This window comes from Aplysia californica, unplaced genomic scaffold, assembly GCF_000002075.1.
Source record: "Aplysia californica isolate F4 #8 unplaced genomic scaffold, AplCal3.0 scaffold00402, whole genome shotgun sequence".
Classification (NCBI taxonomy): Eukaryota; Metazoa; Mollusca; class Gastropoda; order Aplysiida; family Aplysiidae; genus Aplysia; species Aplysia californica.
This window is the reverse complement of record NW_004797672.1, coordinates 661,146-681,819: the sequence shown is the minus strand read 5'-3', so window position 1 is coordinate 681,819 and position 20,674 is coordinate 661,146. Positions and strand designations below refer to the sequence as shown.

The window sequence follows — 20,674 nt, the reverse complement described above, 5'->3', positions numbered from 1 at the left end:
GTGCTATAACTATAATCTATTATTCAGAAACTCTCTCAGTTTACTCGTAGTTTTTTAAAATAGCCTAGCATCGAAGGGACAATTGGGACCAGATTGTATTTTGTTTGACTCGATTAGTCCCATTAATAAAAACAATAATGATAATAACAATAATGATGATAATAATAATAATAATAACGATTATAATAATAATGATAATAATAATAATTATAATAATGATAATAATAATTATAATAATAATAATTATAATAATAATAATAATAATAATAATAATAATAATAATAATAATAATAATAATAAGGAAGTGTCTACGTTCTCTAACGAATAAAAAAAGTAACAAAATTAAGCCTGTGGGTGTTGGTTGCTTGTTAGGGGTTTAACGTCGCTGTAAAGGCAAGATGCGGTACTGTAGACAGCTTTACTTTCGCGAGCATTTTAGTTTCGCGAAAGTATAAACTTAATAGCTTGCGAAAATAAAGTGTACGCACTGTGGAAGCAGAAATGTCGACTCGTTTCAATGTTAGATAGAGCGAGCGAGCTATTTTTAGGTTCTCTACTAACATTAGAGAACGTAGACAACTTGTATACATTCTCTAACGTTAGAGAACGTAGACACTACCTAATAATAATAATAATAATAATAATAATAATAATAATAATAATAATAATAATAATAATAATAATAATAATAATAATAACAACAATAATAATATTAATAATAATAATAATAATAATAATAATAATAATAATAATAATAATAATAATAATAATAATAATAATAATAATAAAAACAACCCTTCCTCAAAATCAAACTCGCACCTCCTGTGTTCACTGTAGAAGAGCTCACCCACTGCACCACAAACGCCAGTTTAAGTCTGAATAAACAGTGACAAAAAGTGCTAGACCTGGATCGACATCCAACTCAGTGAGTTTCATCACTTAAAACGGTTGGTTTTATAACACTGATTGCGCTCAACATGAAAAACACATCATTCCAGTTTCTAAAACTAAACAACTTTTGAATTACGTTTTATGCGCCTTACCTTTGAAAGGCCAGACTCGTTGATATTGTTGTAACTTTGTAACTTTATCGGACTATTAAAAACATAATGTGGGTGGTGAGCAGGTGCTCTGGTGTGGTTTGCTCCTTCTTTCCTATCATTCCTTATCCCTCCTTCTTAGTTGTTTTTGTTACAGTCTCTAGAAACACCTCTAAATGTTCGGCACTTACATTACCTTATTGTGTTGCAAGTGCCGTAAAACACTTACTGAAACTAAAACTAAAAGCATATTATTAATGGGAACTCTATCTTAAACGTAGACATCTCGTCGAAGGGAAACTACTGAGTAGGAAAAATATAGAAGAATGTATCAATGTGTTCCTTCCCTTCCTCATTCTCTCGGATGTTGTATAGGCCCATAGATGTACACTATGTTTAAAAGGGGGTAACTCTATATAGGCTACATAGTGTGCACAAGGCAATGGGGAATTCCCTGTCGACCTGGCGAGATTGACGCAAAGTAAGTTGTCGTGTTCATTCTACCTTCTTGAGTATGGTTCTAGTTCTGGTTATCGTTCATTCTGCTATCTTGTTTTGTTTTAGTAAGGTTTTACGCTAATTTTATAACTGAAACCGGGCGACCCCTCCTTCTTCAATCGCAAATATCTTGACTTCTATTCAAAATAGATAAACATTTTTTTTTGGTCGAAAGCAACAGAAATAACCAACCTTTTTAAGATGATACAAATAACTCCAAATTGAACTTGAAATTGGATGGGGCGCCTGCAGAAGTTCAAGACTGAGTGGGAGGTGCAGAAGGCTATGGAATCAACCATTGCTTGGAACCGTCAGCATCTACACACTTCGAGATGTGCTTCTTCAGGGGACGGAGCGCTTATGGGGATGTCCCTTGTGCAGTGATGTCGGTCCCCAAAACAACAACAAGAAACGAAACCGAAACAATCTTTTTTTTCAATGGTGCAAATTTATAAAACCAAAGAATTGTATACAACTAAATGATCAAATGAAGTCTGAAAAAAAAGCAAAACAGAAATTTTATTTAAAAAAGCAAAATCTGAAATCTGAGTGTCGACAGAGCCGACGGTTTGCGTCTGATGAACCGTTTGGCCATTAGCCGTAGGTAGATAGATAGCTTTTGTATAGCGCAAATCCCCGCTCAACAGCAAGATCTTTTCGATTCACAATCTGTACTATACCGCAGAGTTGTGCACTGTCTGATAAACAGTTTGGCCGTTAGCCGTGGTAGTAGTGGTGCGCCATCTGATTAACCGTTCTGCCAAAAGCCATAGTAGTAGGAGTGCACCATCCGATTAACCGTTTTGCCAAAAGCCGTAGTAGTAGGAGTACACCATCTCAATAACCGTTTCGCCATCAGCCGTAGCAGAGTACTATCTGATAAACCGTTTTGCCATTACCCGTAGATAGACAGATAGATAGATAGCATTTGCATAACGCAAATCCCCACTCAGCAACAAGATCTTTGCGCTTCACAATCTATACTATACCTGTAGTAGTGCGCTATCTGATTAACCGTTTCGCCAAAAGCCATAGTAGTAGTAGTGCGCTATCTGATTAACCGTTTCGCCAAAAGCCATAGTAGTAGTAGTGCGCTATCTGATTAACCGTTTCGCCAAAAGCCACAGTAGTAGTAGTTCGCTATCTGATTAACCGTTTCGCCAAAAGCCACAGTAGTAGTAGTTCGCTATCTGATTAACCGTTTCGCCAAAAGCCACAGTAGTAGTAGTTCGCTATCTGATTAACCGTTTCGCCTTTAACCGTAGTAGAGCACAATTGCCGCAGCCTTCTCTATTATACCTCGCACGTACGTGGCCACCGTGTCCATCTGTATGTGGAAAGCATTCGTGCTGGTCATCACCCGTTTGGCCGGCAGGGGTCTGGTCAGCAGCATTCCGACAGGTGCTTCTTGAGGAGTGAGAGAGTATACTGTTTCTTCCTCCGCCACCTCCACCTCCACCTCCGGTGTGTCTTCCTGAGCCCGCTCCTCTCGATGGTCGTCAGCAGACTTGGCCGACATGTTGGGAGGGTGTGCAGGGGGCGGGGCGGAGGAGGAAGAGGAGGAGGAGGAGGAGGAGGAGGAGGAGGAGGAGGAGGAAGTCTGCGAGGAAGGAGGGTTAGTGGCCGCCTGACCTTTTGTTCGAGGTTTCGATTGTTTGGTCACAGCTTTGGTTTGTTTCTTCGACTTTTCGATATGTTTATTTTGTTTCTTCGACTTTTCGATATGTTTAGTTTTTTTATTTGATTGTACGATCACATCTTTGGTTTGTTTCTTTGATTGTTCGATTACACATTTCATTTGTGGCCTCGATTGTTCAATCGCACATTTCGTTTGTGGCCTCGATTGCTCGATCCCATCCTTCGTTTGCGGTGTGGCTCGGTCAGGGTATGGGCTTCTCCCCTTCTCACTGCCGGTTTGAGCTCCAGTATAACCAGCCTCCGAGTCAATTCGACCAGGGGGACCTGTTACGTCATAGCACGATGACGTGACCACGTCTGACGTAACTGTCGTGTACGACCTCCTGATGAACGGTCTGACCACTTGCGGGCCCAGCATCCGGCAGAAATCTGACTTGGGAACAAACTCGGAGGAACCTGGATCTCTGACGTATTTAGCGCACAGACGGCGAATTTTGACGTCCTCGTCGCAACACATCTCCGGGGAGTGGTAGGTCGGTGGTGGCGGTTGTCGCGAGGAGGAGCCGGGGGAGGAGCAGGAGGAGGAGGGGGAGAAGGAGAAGGAGGTAAAGGGAGTGGTCTGGTACCTAGATGTGTCCGCACAGCTGATCCGGCTCACGTGATTACAGGCGGAGCTTCGACTTGCACCGCATGCGCCACGCATCGACCGGCTGACCTGACAGCAGCAGTGAGAACAACGACAACACGGGAAGGACGACGACGGGTGACCCGAGGAGCAGGAGTAGTTCGTGTCTCCCTTACTGACCGCAGGCAAACTTCCGGGCTGCTCGTTTTGTGCCGTGGATTTCTTACACGCAGGCACGGGGTGTTCAGGTGAAGAAGCAACCCCGCCACCCCCATCCTGTCGATCGCCAGGGGTCGGATCCGCGACCTTTCGAATTACAGCCACGACCGCAGCGCCATCTACGTTCTGGGCTGTCGTTGGTGGAGTCTCAACATTGAGAGGAGGAGGGGCGGTGGTGGTGGTGGGGAGGTTTGTGGTTCCCGGTCCACACAGTTTCGGAGGTCTAAAACAACGCGATGCCACCTGGGTGCTTCTTGTGTCTGGAGTTGAAAAGTCAACGGCGGCGAGGTGAGAGAACTGCTGGTAGGGAGACTTTCTCTGGCAGCCGGGGCTCTTTCCGTCCGCTCGCCTTTCCTCCTCGCTCAAAGCTTTGACGTCATCTTTGCTCTTTTGCTGCGTGTTTCCGGCGGTGAGGTTTGGCCTCTGCTGCTGCTGGGATGACGACAACGGAGGTGTCTGACCGGGGTATTTGTATCTCGTGTCGAATGCTGTTGAGGTTGTTGTTGTCACACTCGAGAGACAGGTTTGGGCGTGCGAGTAGCAGCCGGTGCTGAGGGAGGAGCTATAATATGTGAGGGGCGGGGCCGTGCAGTGATGTGACAGGTAGTTACTGGTGAGTGACGGCGCGTAGGAAGACGGTCTCGCCCTCCTGGAACATGGGCCGCCCCCGCGGGAGGAAGAGGAGAGGAGGGACTGGCAGATGTCCGTAGCTGGACAGGAGGAGAGGGAGGAGACAGGACAGGGGGAGGAAGAGGAGGAAGAGTAGGTGGAGACAGGGCAGGGGAAGGAAGAGGAGTAGGTAGAAGAGACAGGACAGGGGGAGGAGGAGGAGAATGAGTAGGTAGAAGAGACGGGGCAGGGGGAGGGAGGGGGCGGGTAGGAGTAGAGGCAGCAGGAGTGGCGGGGTCTGGGATAGAAGGAGGAGCGACATGCACGACTGTGTGAAAAGGAGGGCGTTGTGTAGGTGGCACTGACGGGAGAGACGCGTGGAGGGAAATATTGACAGCTGTAGGCCTGGCTCTTGGCGGTAGCGGTGTCGGTGTCGGTGACGGTGTTGGTGTCGGTGTCGGTGACGATTGCGGGGACGGTGACGGCGGTGGTAGTGGTGGTGGTGGTGGTGATGGCGTCAGCGCACCCTCTTGTGTCCGTAGTCTGTTCTGCTGTTGGTTGTAGTTGTCGTGGTGATTCTGTCTCAGAACCTGTACAGCTCTTGCATGGCTCAGAGTCGGAGATAGGTCTATACTTGTCCCGGCACTCTGTGGAAGTCTTGTAGCTCTGAGGCCCCGACCACTCGTTGGTTTGTTGTGGCGAACAATCTGGCTTCTGAGGAGAGTAGCCACCCCCCTCGGCAGTGACGTAATCGAGGCCATCCGTCCGCTGGTCATCCATGTCCGGAGCACCAGGCGTGTGATCCATGGCCGTGTGGAACTGCGAGCAGGACATCGTCAGCACGCTGTCGTCCTTGGCGTCCAAGTCGGAGAGCATCTCAGAAGTGACGGGTTGGATTCTGGCTGTTACTGTTGTTTCGTTTCCGGATGGACCCTTGTTTAGGTCAGCTGTGGCCGAGACGAATCCCTCCTCGGCCGTGAACATCTCCCCGGTGGTGATGGTCGGGTCTTCCTCTTCGTCTTGTCCCTCGCCCACTTGAGGTCGTGACGACTTTTTCTCCCGTGGCTTCGAGTCACTTCCCAACTGTGACTCCGCTCTGGAAATTTCTCCCCCCTCACGGACGGGAGACCTGGCGGGAGACTGCGGTCCACAAGTGTCCGTGACGTTTATCGTCACACGTATGACGTCAGACATTTTGAGTCCGGATGGAACAGCCAGGCGATGATCAACGGTGTGAAGAGTAGAATCCCCCTGGGACGATAATGACCCGGGTAATTCAAAGAAATTTTTCCGCTGCTTTGGCGACAGAAGTATGCTCCGAGAAACTCCACCTGACGACTTTTTTCCTCGCCTTTGTTGGTAGAGATGGTTTATTTTTGGAGATGCCGAGAAAATGTCACCTTCAATATCAGCGTACGGGGTTGACAGACGCTCACTCGTAAAAGAACAATATACTCCGTGTATCTCTGAATCGACTACAGCCTCGACACTTTTCCTGGAGCTACCGTTCTCCGCCCTGTCTCCGTCCCCGACGTGGTGTGGTGGGGGAATATGTGGCCCTGTCACAGCCCCCTGACCTGACACAGCCCCCTGACCTGACACAGCCCCCAGACCTGACACAGCCCCCAGACCTGACACAGCCCCCAGACCTGACACAGCCCCCAGACCTGACACAGTCCCCAGACCTGACACAGCCCCTAGACCTGACACAGCCCCCAGACCTGACACATCCCCCAGACCTGACACAGCCCCCAGACCTGACACAGCCCCCAGACCAAGTCGATGGCAGTGACTTTCTCCTTCCTCCCCGATCAGTTCGTGTGCCGAGCTGTGTTCAAGTGTATGCTGTGGGGACTGAGCACGATCTCGAACTCTCGCGCGAGAGTGTGCCCAGCGATTGTGAGTCAATTCTGACGATCTTTCCGACGAGAGCTTACCAATTAATGTCTCACACTCATCTCTTTTCCCGATATTGTCATCACATGAGTCAGAATATCGTGGCTGAGACTGGTCATGTGTTTTTTTACTTGCACAATTAAGTGCGTGATTTGTCAGACCCAACAGCCGCTTGCAGTGGTTTAGGGAGAGCGTAGATCTACAATGTGGTGGAACAGAGTCATCCGCAAGTTTAGGATCGTTCCAAGACGGGATACGTGGAACAGTTTCTTGCAAACTGCAGCTTTTTCCAGGTGTTACCTGTCTTCTTGTTGAATCAAGAGAATACAGACCACCATCAGATCTAGGTCTAGTACTTCTCGTCACAGACGGAGTTCTAGATCTAACCTTCCGTCCCGGCCCATGTTTCCTGCAACTCTTGGCTTTAATTTTCTTCCCCTTTGCCAATCTCTCCCGCGGCCCCAGCCGAGTCCCAGAGTTTCCCCAAGTGTCCCCGTCCCCAGCCCCCACAATACAGTCTGCCCAGACGTCAGAAGTTTGTTGTTTCAGCTGCACTTCCTGTTCCTGCGACCACACGATTGGCGGCAGTGACGCACACACAACATCGGAAATTCCCACAACTTCCTTACGGTGTGCATTGAGTTTTTGTTCTTTCGATCCTGGCATTCTCAAATAATCGGGCTCGCTAAATCTCGTAGATATGTCGAATTTTACGGAACTACAAGTAGCTCTAGCAGCTGAAACTGTACAAATACTTCTCTTTGAATTCAGGCCAGAAAGTCGTGCTTTAAACAGGTTTCTCGATGTGCCGTTTGAAGATGGATGGTGACATTTCGAGTGGTATTTCTTTCCTGCTGTGCAGCAGCTCTGTCTCAAGTCTGACTGCACCGATGTCGTGACTTCTGACTCGCGAGGAAATCTTTCTCCTCGTGACGATGATTTATTTGTGCTCTCGTGAGGGAAAGTCGCTCCACAGCCCCGCGATTTCTTGCCCTCACCACTGGCACAGACTCGGAAGTATGTCCCCCTCGGCCTACTCTCCACTTCCTGCTTCCTCTGTCGTGTTGGGGATTTCCCCTCTCGCCTCACCGGAGCCCGTCTGCACTCAGAGGGTGATGTACCCTTTGGCAAACTGGACATAGACCTTCTGGAACATTCGGTCGAGGGACGTTTATTGTTGTTAGTCCCTTTTTTCCCGGAGGAGTCTTCGTGGGCTTTGGACAGGGGGATTTTATCCCCTGGTTCCTCTGGTGGGGTGGAACGTTGACCTTCCTTGTTTGGTTTTGTTTCTCCCGTAGATTTGACGTCTGAAGACTTCAGATTCTGGCTCTTCGCTCTTAAACCCTTCGTAGAGTTTGCTTTAATTTTCACACCTGAGTCATGCGAAACTGTTTTCTTAGCAACCAAATCTTCACTCGATCTTCCGTCAATCTTTACCTCGGAAGTCTTCGAAGAAGTTTTACCAGTAACCGAAGTCTGATCGGTCTTTTTCGTCCGCCGTTTTTTCGCCACCGACGATTTTCTCCGTATCGGGAGAGGCCAGTTGAGGTTACAGTTGTCGGCCCTGTCGCCCATGAAGACGAAGCCCCTGGCGGGAAAAGGCCAGTCCACACGCACGTCTGACTCTGTCTGTGTGTCCCCCTCCTCCTCCCCCCGTCCCCCCCACCACGGAGGACTCAGCTGCACGTGACACAACGCCCTCGGCCAAGTCAGTTCAGGCTCCTGGTCTATCTCCTGGTCCAGCAGCTCGATAGCGGCAGAGACATGTCCGAGAACCTGGTCTTGTTCCTGGGCCGCCCACCTGGCGGGTTATATAATTATATATATATAATTATATATATATATATATATATCGTGGGAGGCTCACTGTTAAAAACAATCATGAAACTACAAATGCAGTTTTTGGGACACCTGAATCGACATAAACGTCTTGAACATCTAGCTCTCTCTGGCAAAAATGAAGGCAAACGAGGAAGGCATATGCACAGAGCAACCTACTTAGAGATCCTAAAAAAATTGGTAACGGGGAAAGATCAGAGAAACGTGGCTTTTTTAGCAGCATCCGAGCAAAAGAATGAATGGAAAACCATGATCGCCGATGTCTGTCGCAGATCTGGCACTGGATGATGATGATGATGATGATGATACGGGATCTAATATCGTTCATAGGCCTAACAAGATAGTTCAGTCAACCCAAAAATTGTCCGCGGAAGTCCGCGCATTGTTTCAGATGGCGTTACAGTCTTGGTTTTGAAGCTCTCTTTCGTTTCTCCTAAAGAAGAATAAGAATAGCACAGTGTGTTAGATTCACATTTATTGTATTTCACACAAGTAGGGTAACTCTGTTCGCAAACTCGGCACTTTTTCGAAAAGGGTGCCATTAGGTTTTGAGGACACGTTTTTAATTGGTTCAAAGAGAGGACTGTACTATCTTGTTGTGTGCGAGCCGTGATTCGTTGTATAAACACATATTATATATGATTAAAATAAGAAAAATCTACTTATGTTCACTTGTTTACTTTTCATGTAGAATGAATGATCTAGCTCTGTGTGTGTGTGTTTTTTTGTGTTTTTTTTTTTGGGGGGGTCGTCAAAAATGTTTAGGGAAGTCGACATCGTAACCATCATCATCCATGCCATGGACATTTATCTTGGTACGGAAGCAAAAGTATACAACATTGGGTATTGAAAACATTTTGTACAATTTTAATGTAGGTAAAAACCGACCAAATAATTCTTAGCGCTAAAGTGGTCAGATATTTTGATAATAGTAATTAAAACGAAAAGAAGAAGAAGAAGAATGATTTGGGACTTTTTTTTTGAGTGTTTGAAAATGAAGTTCTTCTACGGATAAGAAAAACGTCAGGCCTGGAATTTTTCTTTGGATAACAAAAACGTAAAGCAATAATGATGATGAGTAGCTGAAGCATCTAAATGCCGGTAAATGGGGTCCGTTCTGTCTACAGAAACCGAAGATACGTACTTAATACAGGACAGCATTCTTTCCATCCCGTTGATTTGTTCCAGATCTTTATTGCCTCCTCTTTTGCCACCTTTCTCCTTCTTTCCTTCCTTCGACTTTCCTCCCCTGACCACGAGTGACGCCCCTTTCTCTCCGCGGAGAACCTTCCACAACGCCTTCACGTCTGTCTCCTCAAACTCTCGAACCGACTTGTCTACGTGGTGATGGCGGCCGGTGACGTCATCAGTCTGTGGGCACTTCCTGTCCCCGTCGAGCCCGGATGTGAGGAAGTCGTGGCAAGGTGGGCGTGGCTGACTGAAGTACAACTCCACGGGGGTGTTGGGCGGGGCGTCCTGGGTGTCACTGGGAGCGGGCGGTTCAACTGGCGAGGCTTTTGGGTACAAGATAAGATAAGATAAGATAAGATAAGATAATACTTTATTATTCCAGAGGGAAATTTTTCTTGGCTGTACCCTTTTATCTGCCGATTATACACTTTGCTGTACAGGACAGTAAAAACACATGCAGGTAAACATACAGATTTAAATTTATATATTACTCTCTTAATAAAATTCAGTATGGAAAGAAAATTGAAGCCGACAAAATGTACATATCACACCAGATGCATCATTCAATCAACCACATGCCGGAATTTAATTACAAGATCTTTAGAGTTATATCAGATACATTCTCGAAGGAGCAATACACTTTGAAGCTTATATAACTGACAATAGCCTTATGCTAGATGGTTTGTCGTTGTTAAAAACCCCAGTCATAACGAAAAAATTCACCCCGTATCCCAGCACCAGTCAGTCTTACCAGCCATACGTACCTGTCTCCCCAGAACACGACGTCACAAGAGAGTGTTGTTCACTCCTCCTCGGGCCGCCGGGGTTCGACTCCTGCTGAGACAGCGACGACGACCATCTGGAACTGCCGTCGTCTGCTGCAGAAGTGAGCGATGACGTCACCTCTCCTGAGCCTCGGGGTCCTGGTTCAGCATCTGTGTTGACCACTATTTCAGGACTCTCGAGGAAGGAATGACTTCTTTCTGTTTCGTCATCAGCAGCCAAATGTTGAGAAAAAGAACCGTTCGTAGACACACTAGATCTAGCGGTTTTGCTTGTCGTCAGCTCATGTGACCGACTTTCTACATCCGACGCGTCATTTTCGAGACAATCATTTTCCGCGATAACAGTTGGCTCTAAATCATCGAGAACATTAACTCTTACTGTTAATGTTTCTGTTTGAACCGGAGAGAGGCGATCCTTCATCCCTGAATCGCTCGAAACATTCTGCAGGCTATCGCGCCTTGATCTGGGACTTCCATTGTCACAAACCCCAAACGTCTTACTTCCTTGTCCACTCGTGGTAAGTTGAGGTTCTTGTTCTAGTTCATCGACAGTTCCGTCTTTCCTTTGTGTCGCGACTGATGTCTCCTTGACCGGTTTCTCAGAACGTCTTTTGCTACATTTGTGCACGCGCCTACCATCGTTGTCGTGATGATGTTTATTACTCTCCTCCTCTCCCTCTCTCCCTGGCCTTTCTCTCCCCTCCCCCTCCTCCTCCACATTTCGTCCCCTTCTTTTTCCTCTCTCCTTCTCTTCCTTCCTTCCTCTCCTCTCTCTTCCTTCCTCCCCCTCCTTTCTCATTTTCTTCTGTTTCCCCTCCGCCACTTCTCTCTCACCTCTTTTCTTTTTATCCCCCTCGTCATCCCTCCCTCTCCCATCTTTTCCCTCTCCCCTTTCTCTCTCACCTCTCTCTTTTTCCTCTTTCCTTTCTCTCTCACCTCTCTCTTTTCCCTCTTCCCTTTCTCTCTCACCTCTCTCTTTTCCCTCTTCCCTTTCTCTCTCACCTCTCTCTTTTTCCTCTTTCCTTTCTCTCTCATCTCTCTCTTTTCCCTCTTCCCTTTCTCTCTCACCTCTCTCTTTTTCCTCTTTCCTTTCTCTCTCACCTCTTTCTTTTTCCTCTTTCCCCCCTCTCCTCTTGTCTGTCCTCGTCGCGGCGTAAAAGGCCTGGGACGTCTCACAAGGAACGGTCACGTGATCACAAGCCAGTCTGGTCTCGCTAAAAATCAGAACATCCTCTCGAAAAGACTTGGCTTTCCCTCCTTTTTTCTTATTCTTCCTCTTCTTCTTCTTCTCTTCCTTTCTTCCATCTCTCCCGCCAGACCCCCGGTCTCTCACCCTACCCCCTCCTCCAGTGCCTGACAGAATCTTCCCCTCCTCATCCACCCCCACCTTCCCACACGTCTCTGCACTACCTCTCCTCCCCACACCGCAGTCCGGCACAGAAGAGAAGAGACACCCGTCAACCACCCCGCCCCCCTGTCCTGTAGATGACGTCAGTACGTCGTCACGTGGTACAGCCCGCCAGTCCAGAGGGTGGTTCAGGGGTAGCACCTCCTCGAGATCTCCCACCCGGCTAAACGTCCGAGCGTCCGGGTTCGTGTTCTGTACATCAAGGCCAGGGATGGTCACTCTGTTAAATGCTCCGTCCGCTAGAGGGTTGGAGTAAGCGTCCGCCATTGGCCAGCCGTTCTCGAATCGGAAATGGCCGTCTGCAAGGAGAACGAGATTGCAAGAGGTTGATTGTGAATGTCATTGCCCTCACAGACACGACCCACTATTTTGGAGGCTGGCTGCTTTGACCCTATCTGCCATGGCCTACCCTGAGACAGGCGGAGATGCTCGATGAGAAATATTTAGGTTAAGATAAGATAAGATAATGCTTTATAATCCCAAAGGGAAGATTTTCTTGGTTGTACAGGATCGTATAAACACATGCAGGTGGTATACATAAAATAATTAAATTATATATTACTCTCATTAAAAGTTAATAGGAAAACAGAAGTAAAGCTGACAAAATGTACATTCACATCAAATATCAAACGCATCATTCAACCACATGCAGGAGTTTAAATACAAGACCTTTCGAGTTATAAGTTGTATACAGATACATACTCTAAGAGCAACACACATCTATGCTCATTCTGACAAAAGCATTATGCCAGATGGTAAAAAACTTTTTATATCTTTCTTTCTTTGTTTTTGGATGTACATAATTGGCGCTGCGTGATCTTACTATTTGTGTATTCACCGGGTTGTTAGTTTTAGTGGTTTTACGGCGCTCGCAACTGCATAAGGTCATATGAGCGCCAGAGAGATGGATGTCAACAGAGAAGTCCAAATGGGGAACCAAGCTTACTCTGCTCACCTCTCTAGCCTCCACAGCACAAAGTCCGCTTCGATTATCAAGGCACCCCGGGAATAGCGGGTCACAAGAGAGTGACAGAGAGTGACAAACATGCAAAAGAAGTAGAGGGAAAATGACAATAGTAAGGATGAGGAAAGAAAAAGCAGCAGTTCCCCCTATGTTGTTCCGGCACAGTATGAGCATGACATTGATAAATCAGCCCGTTTACAATTCTACTGTGCATAAGAACATGATAATGTCCTCTTTTTGGGAATGGCCTAAAGACAACTTCAGTCAGTAGCATTGCCCCTGTGGGGGGATTCACTGGTTTGAAAAATAATAGTAACAACTGTATTTATATCAACGCTCTGCAGCATACTCCTTGAGCTTTGCAATGTGTTATTATCCGAGCAGACCAAAGAATGTTCAGAAACGTTCTTGGCTTCCCGTGAAGTATAAAATGCAAGCAGCCGATTAAGCACGAAACCCCCTTTAGTTTTAGTGAGAGTTTTAACCGCACTTGTGACACAATAAGGTCACAAAAGTGCCGACGATTACATGTGTTACAAGAGAGTAATAAATATTTTTTAAAGGTGGAGAGATCAGGGCGATAGGTGTTTGATAGCAAAAAGGAGCAAACCACACCAGAGCACCCACCAACCACCCACGAAAAATTTTGACAAACTGACACGAGCATTTGACATTATAGCCGGATAACAATTTGATAACTATTCCACCTGAGTGAAGTGAGGAAACTCCGTGCAAAGGGCCGTTCTCAAGGACACAGCTACAGCGGCCCTGGCAGGGTTTGAACCAATTACCCTTCAGTTATGAACCCAATAGCCCAACTACCTGCCAGGCTATAGCTCGTCCACCTTCGTCTGACCGCGGTTAAAACGGGATAAAAACACATCGCTCTGTTTAATCTTTCTGGGTCTTTGCATGCGGGTCTAAAAGTTAAGCGAACATCAGAATCTAAAAGCCAATTAATAAAAGTCACTGCAAACTAAGGTTCCGGCACGTTTTCTTTGGTGTAAGCCTAAAGTGGGTTAAAAAAATAATAGTAGACTTCCTGCATACACCTAAAACATTGAAAAGTTGACATAAGCCTACTGTCCTCAACACCACTCTATAACGTTCGCCTAAGAAACACGATTCAAGAGACGGGGTGAGTTATTTTCTAGACTCACGTGGAGCACGTGGAGACGTCTAGACAGCTGGGAGATGAAATGTACAAACTTACACACACACACACACACACACACACACACACACACACACACACACACACTCTCTCTCTCTCTCTCTCTCTCTCTCTCTCTCTCTCTCTCTCTCTCTCTCTTCTTGCGCTGTGGCTTCATAAACGGTCAGCGATGCCGACAGCACGCAGGAACTCAACACTCGCCCGGGGGTCCTTAAAAAGTGCTGAAAGTGGTTTACTGAAATGTCCCAGCAGAAAACTTTCACTGAAATGTGGGGGTAGGGTGGTGTCGCTGTCTCAAAATGAGCAATTTGTAGGCAAGGTTACTGTAAGTCATTTATATTAGTGATCCTGTGTACGTATCCAAAGAGCGGTTTTTAACACAGGGCCCAAAGAGAAAACCTTTTTCATTACTGAGTGAAGATTTAAAAAAAAATATTTATGTTTGGTCGCTGGCCTGCAGAAGGGCCATGCAAAGTTTCGTGGGCATAGGTAAATTCCTCAATGAGCTAGAATTTTTTTTTTTGACGCGGTCAGACGAAAGTGAACAAGCTATACCGACGCCCCGTCTGATGAATCATGCATGGCACCACAGACGTCTGAGTTGTTTTAGGTAAGCAGAGATGTATACAATTAATGTTTTCACTCTTTTATGCTCTAAATGTCTGTTTATGTTTTAGTAATAAGAGTTGTGCGGCACTTGCAATACAATAAAGTCACATAAGTGCCGAAGATTAGAGGTGTTACAAGAGAGTAACAAACACACACAAAAAGGAGGAGAGATCAGGACGATAGACGTTTGGTAGGAAAGAAGGAGCAAACCGCACCAGAGCACCCGCCAACCACCCACTACAGCAAACAACACTCACACGTCTATTTCGGCGATAGTTACCTTTGTGCAGACAGAGGCCTGCTTCTGTGCTCGGCAGGGGACAAGGCAAGGTGGGCTCCGGTGTCCCTGGCAGTGACAGTTTCCCGCCCTTCTGTTCTTTCCTTTTCTTGGTCTTCTTCTGTTTCCTCCCCTGTTTCTCCCCCTGATTCCTCCCTTGTGTCTCCACTTCTTTCCTCCCCTGTTTTTCCCCCTCTTTCTCCCCCTGTTTCCTTGCCTGTTTCTCCCCCTGTTTTCTATCCTTTTTCTCCCCCCGTTTCTCTCCCTGTTTTCTATCCTCTTTCTCCCCCTGTTTCTTCCCCTTTTTTCTATCCTGTTTCTCCCGCTGTTTCTCCAGCGCGGTGCGCCCCCTAGAGGCAGCGTTGTTGTTTCTATGTCTCTGGTGCCTGTGCAGCATGACAGCTGTTCCGACAACAACCTCCTGGGTCACGTGATGTGATGATGACATCACAGCGTCACGGGTCTTTGGGTTTGGCAGTGTGCCAGAACTGTCACAAACCTGAACAGTCTCGGGGCGTGTGACCGATTTCTGCGACACATCGTTGTAGTTTCCGCCTCTCTCTGTCGTTTTAGGGAGACATCCGTTTCTCTGCTTCAAAGTTAGGAAAGCAGATAAGGTAGGTCTGCCGTCATGCGTAGTCATCTCAGCTGTTGTTGTCAAAGACCAAGTTCTTTCATCTCCCTCAGAACGTCTTGTCTGGGGTATCGGGGACGATTTATTGCAGACGTCTGTGGACGTCGTGCCTCTTGCTGCTTCCCCACAGGTGTTCTTGTTGAGCTTGACCGTCCGAAAGCCAGAATGAACGTAGACACCTGGTCTGTTCTGTAACGTTCGGCTCACGTCAGAACCTCGTTTTGAACTGGTCTGCCAAAATGTAGACCGGGAAACGTCAGAGATACCAGACGTTGAATCTCTGGTATTCTGAGCACCTGCATCTATGCTGGCGTCTAAAAAGTATTTGGAAGAAGACTCACAGTAAGAGTTCTTACTTTCAGACTGAGCGTTGGTATTGTGAGCCTCTAAACGGGCGTCTAAAAAGTCGTATTCGGCAGAAGACTCAGTGTAAGAGTTCTTACTTTCCGACTGAGAGATGTTACACCGATGATTCCCCGAAGTCCTGAAGCTGTCTACAGTGTTGTGAGAGCGACATGCCCGTCTCCAAAAGCCGCCGCTGTCTTGTCTTGTCTCACGACCCGCCTCTACGTCACAGCTTTGGTTGACAAAAGTAGAGCACGACGTTCTTTGGTCACCGTCTCTGAGCCGCCGGGTGACGTCACGTGATCCACTCAGTAGTCCCCCAGCCTCTCGTCTCGTCGCTATGTCGGCTATCGTTGAGCCATCTAATCCTACCGTATCGTTTCGAGGAGCAGATATTGTGTCGTTCACGCAAGTTCTTAGACCCAAAGTAGCGCTGGAAGCATACGGCGTCACAAAAGTTCCAGACATTTCATCAGGAGTTACAATTTTGTCGTTACATGCCAAGACGGTCTCGTCTTGGCGTGTTTTGGAAAAAGCGGAGAAAATCCCAGTCTCAGTTCTTGCCTTCTCGCCTTCGATCATGTTAGGGGGTGCCTCTTGGCTCTTATTTACAAAAGGTATATCAATTAAATCCATGGAAGAATACACCACCAGATTTTCACATAGCTCTCGGGGTTTCGACTTGTGTGTTTGGCCGTGATGAAAGGCCAAGAGATCCCCTTTACACTCGACAGCACCAGATACTTTGACTGGAGAAGGAGAGTGCCCACAACGGTCGTGAGCTGAACCTTCTCGTCTGTCACAAGGAGGGGTTGCAGACGACATGACAGAACAGGGCTCGTCTATACACCGCTGACCTTTCTCAAACTCTGAGGAACCACTTGGCATTTCATCAGATGAAATCGAAACTAGCGATAGGTCAGAGGGGATTTCCGTACACCGCAAGTTCCTCACACCTGTGCTCTCTTCCTCCTGTGGGATGGTCAACTTCCTGTCTGGCGAGTGGAACAAAGTGACGTCACGTTGCTGTGTCCGCGTCGTCTGCTGCTGGGAGGTCACCTGGCAAGAGACAACGTCTGTGTGCACACCTCCTTTGTCTTTGTCTAATCTGTCCTTGTCCCATCTGTCATTGCCCGATCTGTCATTCGGTATGTCTGGAGAAAAGACACCTCTGTCCAGCCACGTTTGAGAGACGTGGTACGTCACAGAAGGTACGCCTCCCATCATAAACGGTGCACCATCCACCACAGAAGGTACACCTCCAACCACGGCAGGCACGCCACTCACCGCAGATAGTACACCACTCGTCACAGATAGTACACCACTCGTCACAGATAGTACACCACTCGTCACAGATAGCACACCACTCGTCACAGAAGGTACACCACTAACCACAGAAGGTACACCACCCTCTGTGTCTTCCCCACCACTGTCTGACGCCTCCGTCTGTTCCCCGCTCACACCAAGACAACAGACTCCCGGCCTGACTCTACTCACCGCGAGAGAGCAGGTCGAGGACACACTGGAGAAGCTCCAACTGCTGACGTCATCAGAGTGGGCAACCACGATGTCAGTGGTCACTTCCTCTGTCCGGAGAGGGGAGGTTGAGAAGCTGTTGTCTGGCTCATCGCCGTGTCCCTCGTGACGTTTTTGTTCTAACGTCTGATCTGAACACGACCCGAGGTCGCTTTCTGCTGAAGATGAAACGTATGAATCAGACAGTCCTTGACTACACAGATTGCTTTCTGCTGAAGATTTTATGTCTGAATCAGACAGTCCTTGAGAGTGTCTACACAGATTGCTTTCTGCTGAAGATTTTATGTCTGAATCAGACAGTCTTTGAGAGTGTCTACAGACATCACTGTCTGGTGAAGATGTTTTGTCTAAATCAGACAGTCTTTGAGAATGTCTACAACAGTCTAGTATCTGCCATTCTGCATCCTCTGGCACGCATTCTCGCCGGATAGGATAGGAATTTCCCACAGACGCACTAGTAGTTTGTGTCTCTCGTAAGTGAACTCCCTCTGTTGGACAGGAAAGCAGATCAGCATCAGGGCTTCCAATGTGTTTGTCGTTTGTTTCGCTAGTCTGTAAACGAGAAATACCCACCCCGAACTCCTCAGCTCGCCGCACAGGTTTTGTCTCAGTGCTGTCATGCCCTACAGTTTCCCCACACAGCCGTCTCCCTTCGTGATTACTTCTCTGTTTTGTCTCTCCAAAGCCCTCATGATTACCTCGCCGTTCTCTCTCTCCTCCAACCCATTCATGATTTCCTCTCTGGTTTGTCTCTCTTCCAACGCAATCATGATTCCCTCGTTGATCTTTCTCTCCTATATCACCATCATGATTACCTCGTTGTATTGTCTCTCCTCCAACGCCCTCATCATTACCTCTCTGTTTTGTCTCTCCTTCAACCCAATCATGATTACCTCGCTGATCTTTCTCTCCACAAACCCCATCATGATTACATCGTTGTTCTGTCTCTCCTCCCACACGATCGTGGAAATCGTCACAAAGATGCTGACCCCTGTCTAAAGACAATCGTGATACGAGTCTGTTCGCCTCCAGCACCGAGTGAGTTAGGATTGACTGCTGCTGGATGAGGCTGTTGGCCGAGATGAGTCTGTGAGACAGAGGTCTGTAGCTGTTGGTAGTGATAATACTGTGGGATAGAGGTCTGAGCTCAGAACTTGCAGGCTCTTCTGACAACTCCGAGCCTATAGCTTCTGTTGTTTCCGCCATGTTTCTGTATTCGCTGTCATTTGTGGACATCTTGTTGGATTCGGGGTCTTTGTTCGACTTGATGGATGACGAAATGCTACCCGAAGAACAAATAATCTTCTCTATTTTTCTCTTCTAGAAATTATGATAAAAGATCGTATAGCAAACTCTGACAGGAGCTTCTTTAATTTCCCTCTTCGGCTGTACACGCGTATCCAATTAGGTACGATAACAAACAATTATATTTATTTTGTTGAGATAGTATTATTCCACACGTATTAAAATCCTATTCTTCCACACTTGGGAATCGAACTCTGGCCTCCTGCGTCAACAGGGAAGCGCCTACATGACAGGTGCTGGTGTACTCTTTACAAGAACAAACAGCACGTTCAAGCAAAAACAACCCATAATATTGTTTTACGTTCTCTTTGTCGTTGTATCTTCTAGAACTTCCTGGAGTTCCGGAGTTTGGCAGTCGAAACTTAACACTATGTCCCCTCTACAGTTGGGTCCATCCCCACCCTTCTTTTTTTTCTCCCTCCCCTTCCCACTCAACTACAAAAAAATATAATAAAATATAATAAAACAACAATAAATACACTTAATTAATCTCTTATGTCCTTTTGGAGTTCGTTCTGAGAATTAATAATTATGACTCGCGTAAGACTAGACTTGTCTAGACCTATCTAGACTTAGATCTAGATCTATATATATCTATATGTAGAATCTAGATCTAAATACCAAGATCACAATATCATCATTTCTAATCCACTTGCACAAACCACAACTGAAGTAAACTGCTGTTTTGTACTAGATCTAGATCTAGATCTATCACCCCTAAACCTTTCTGGAATCAACAGAGACTGAGTGATTTCAGCACTTTGTTGAGGTTTGCAATAAGAACACTTCTCTACTACCACACACACACACACACACAGTAGACCTAGTCTGACAGCAGCAGCCGGGGAGTCATGTTGGGGGAAGTAGCGTTCAGCACCGGCGCTTTTAAAAACTTTGTGGAGAATCAAGGAGGCGCGAAAATAATTGGCCGCTTTTAGGCACAAGGGGGCTAACCCGAAAAATGCTGTTTTGAAAAAATTAAAGGTAGGCTTAAGTTTTTTGCCCCTTGTTCAGTTTCTTTACAAGACAAGGAGAATTTTCTCTATAACCAAACAAATATACCCAACAATGGAACCAAACTTCTCCTATAGGTAGGGCAATGCCCACTTTTGGTGTAGGTCAAGATTTCTGGAAACCCCCGAAATCTGGGTTAGCCCGCTGGTCCTTAAAAGCGACCACTTAAGGCCGGACTACAGGCGAGGCGAAGTGAAAACATCATGTGGTCATATACCCCTCCCCCACACATAAACAAATACATGCACACAAAACACACACACACACATGTATACACTCATATACACATATACACGCACGTACATACATACATACACGCACAAACACATGCACGTACCCACACAACCATAGACAAACACACACACAAACCTACCTCTGTTGCACATTCATAAACACAGAGAAAAAATACATACAAACACACATACACACCTACGAACTCACAAACAATAAATATGCACCCCCACACACAAAAACACTGACACAAACACACTCAAACGCACACAAATACACAAAAACAAACGCGCACACTTGAGCCCCCACCCCTCCCTCCCCCCAACAAAACAGAAAAACCCCCAAGCTAACAAAGAATACCCCCCCCCCCCACACACTTGTACACACTGTACACACACAGACTTGCACACACTTACACACACAATAACACACACACCCTAGAGTTAATCCTGCGTAGATGCACACTGTTTTATTGCCTTTTGCAAACGGGTTTGATATGACCTGGTTTTGAAGGCGGCTGCACCCAAGGAGACCGACCGTAGGGCATTGCACTTGTTGAAATATTGTCTCTCTCTATCTACCTATCTCTATCTCTATCTCTATCTGTATATCTCTCTATCTATCTACCTGTCTATACATCTATCTATCTATCTATCTCTCTCTCTATCTCTCTCTCTATCTCTCTCTCTCTCTCTCTCACACACACACACACACACACACACACACACACACACTCACACACACACGCACACACACACACACATATAATATTATGTATACACTCGCTCGCTCGCGCGCGCGCATAAACATACGTATACTCACTCACTCGCTGACTCA

The 20,674-nt window shown here is 46.7% G+C and overlaps 2 protein-coding genes across 2 annotated transcripts; both read right to left on the bottom strand.

Moving 5' to 3' along the window:
• Positions 1–2,055: 2,055 nt before the first annotated feature.
• On the bottom strand, positions 2,056–8,100 carry LOC101856593 (serine-rich adhesin for platelets). Its single transcript, XM_013085738.2, has 2 exons — positions 2,775–8,100; positions 2,056–2,728 (listed from the first exon to the last, which is right to left on the bottom strand). The coding sequence occupies exon 1, from the start codon at positions 8,098–8,100 to the stop codon at positions 2,794–2,796; it is 5,307 nt and encodes a 1,768-aa protein (XP_012941192.1). The 3' UTR covers positions 2,056–2,728; positions 2,775–2,793.
• A 1,034-nt stretch (positions 8,101–9,134) lies between these two features.
• On the bottom strand, positions 9,135–11,061 carry LOC101856365. The gene is made up of 2 exons (XM_005104056.3): positions 10,320–11,061; positions 9,135–9,878 (listed from the first exon to the last, which is right to left on the bottom strand). The coding sequence occupies exons 1-2, from the start codon at positions 10,759–10,761 to the stop codon at positions 9,388–9,390; spliced, it is 933 nt and encodes a 310-aa protein (XP_005104113.1). The 5' UTR covers positions 10,762–11,061; the 3' UTR covers positions 9,135–9,387.
• Between the last annotated feature and the right edge of the window lie 9,613 nt (positions 11,062–20,674).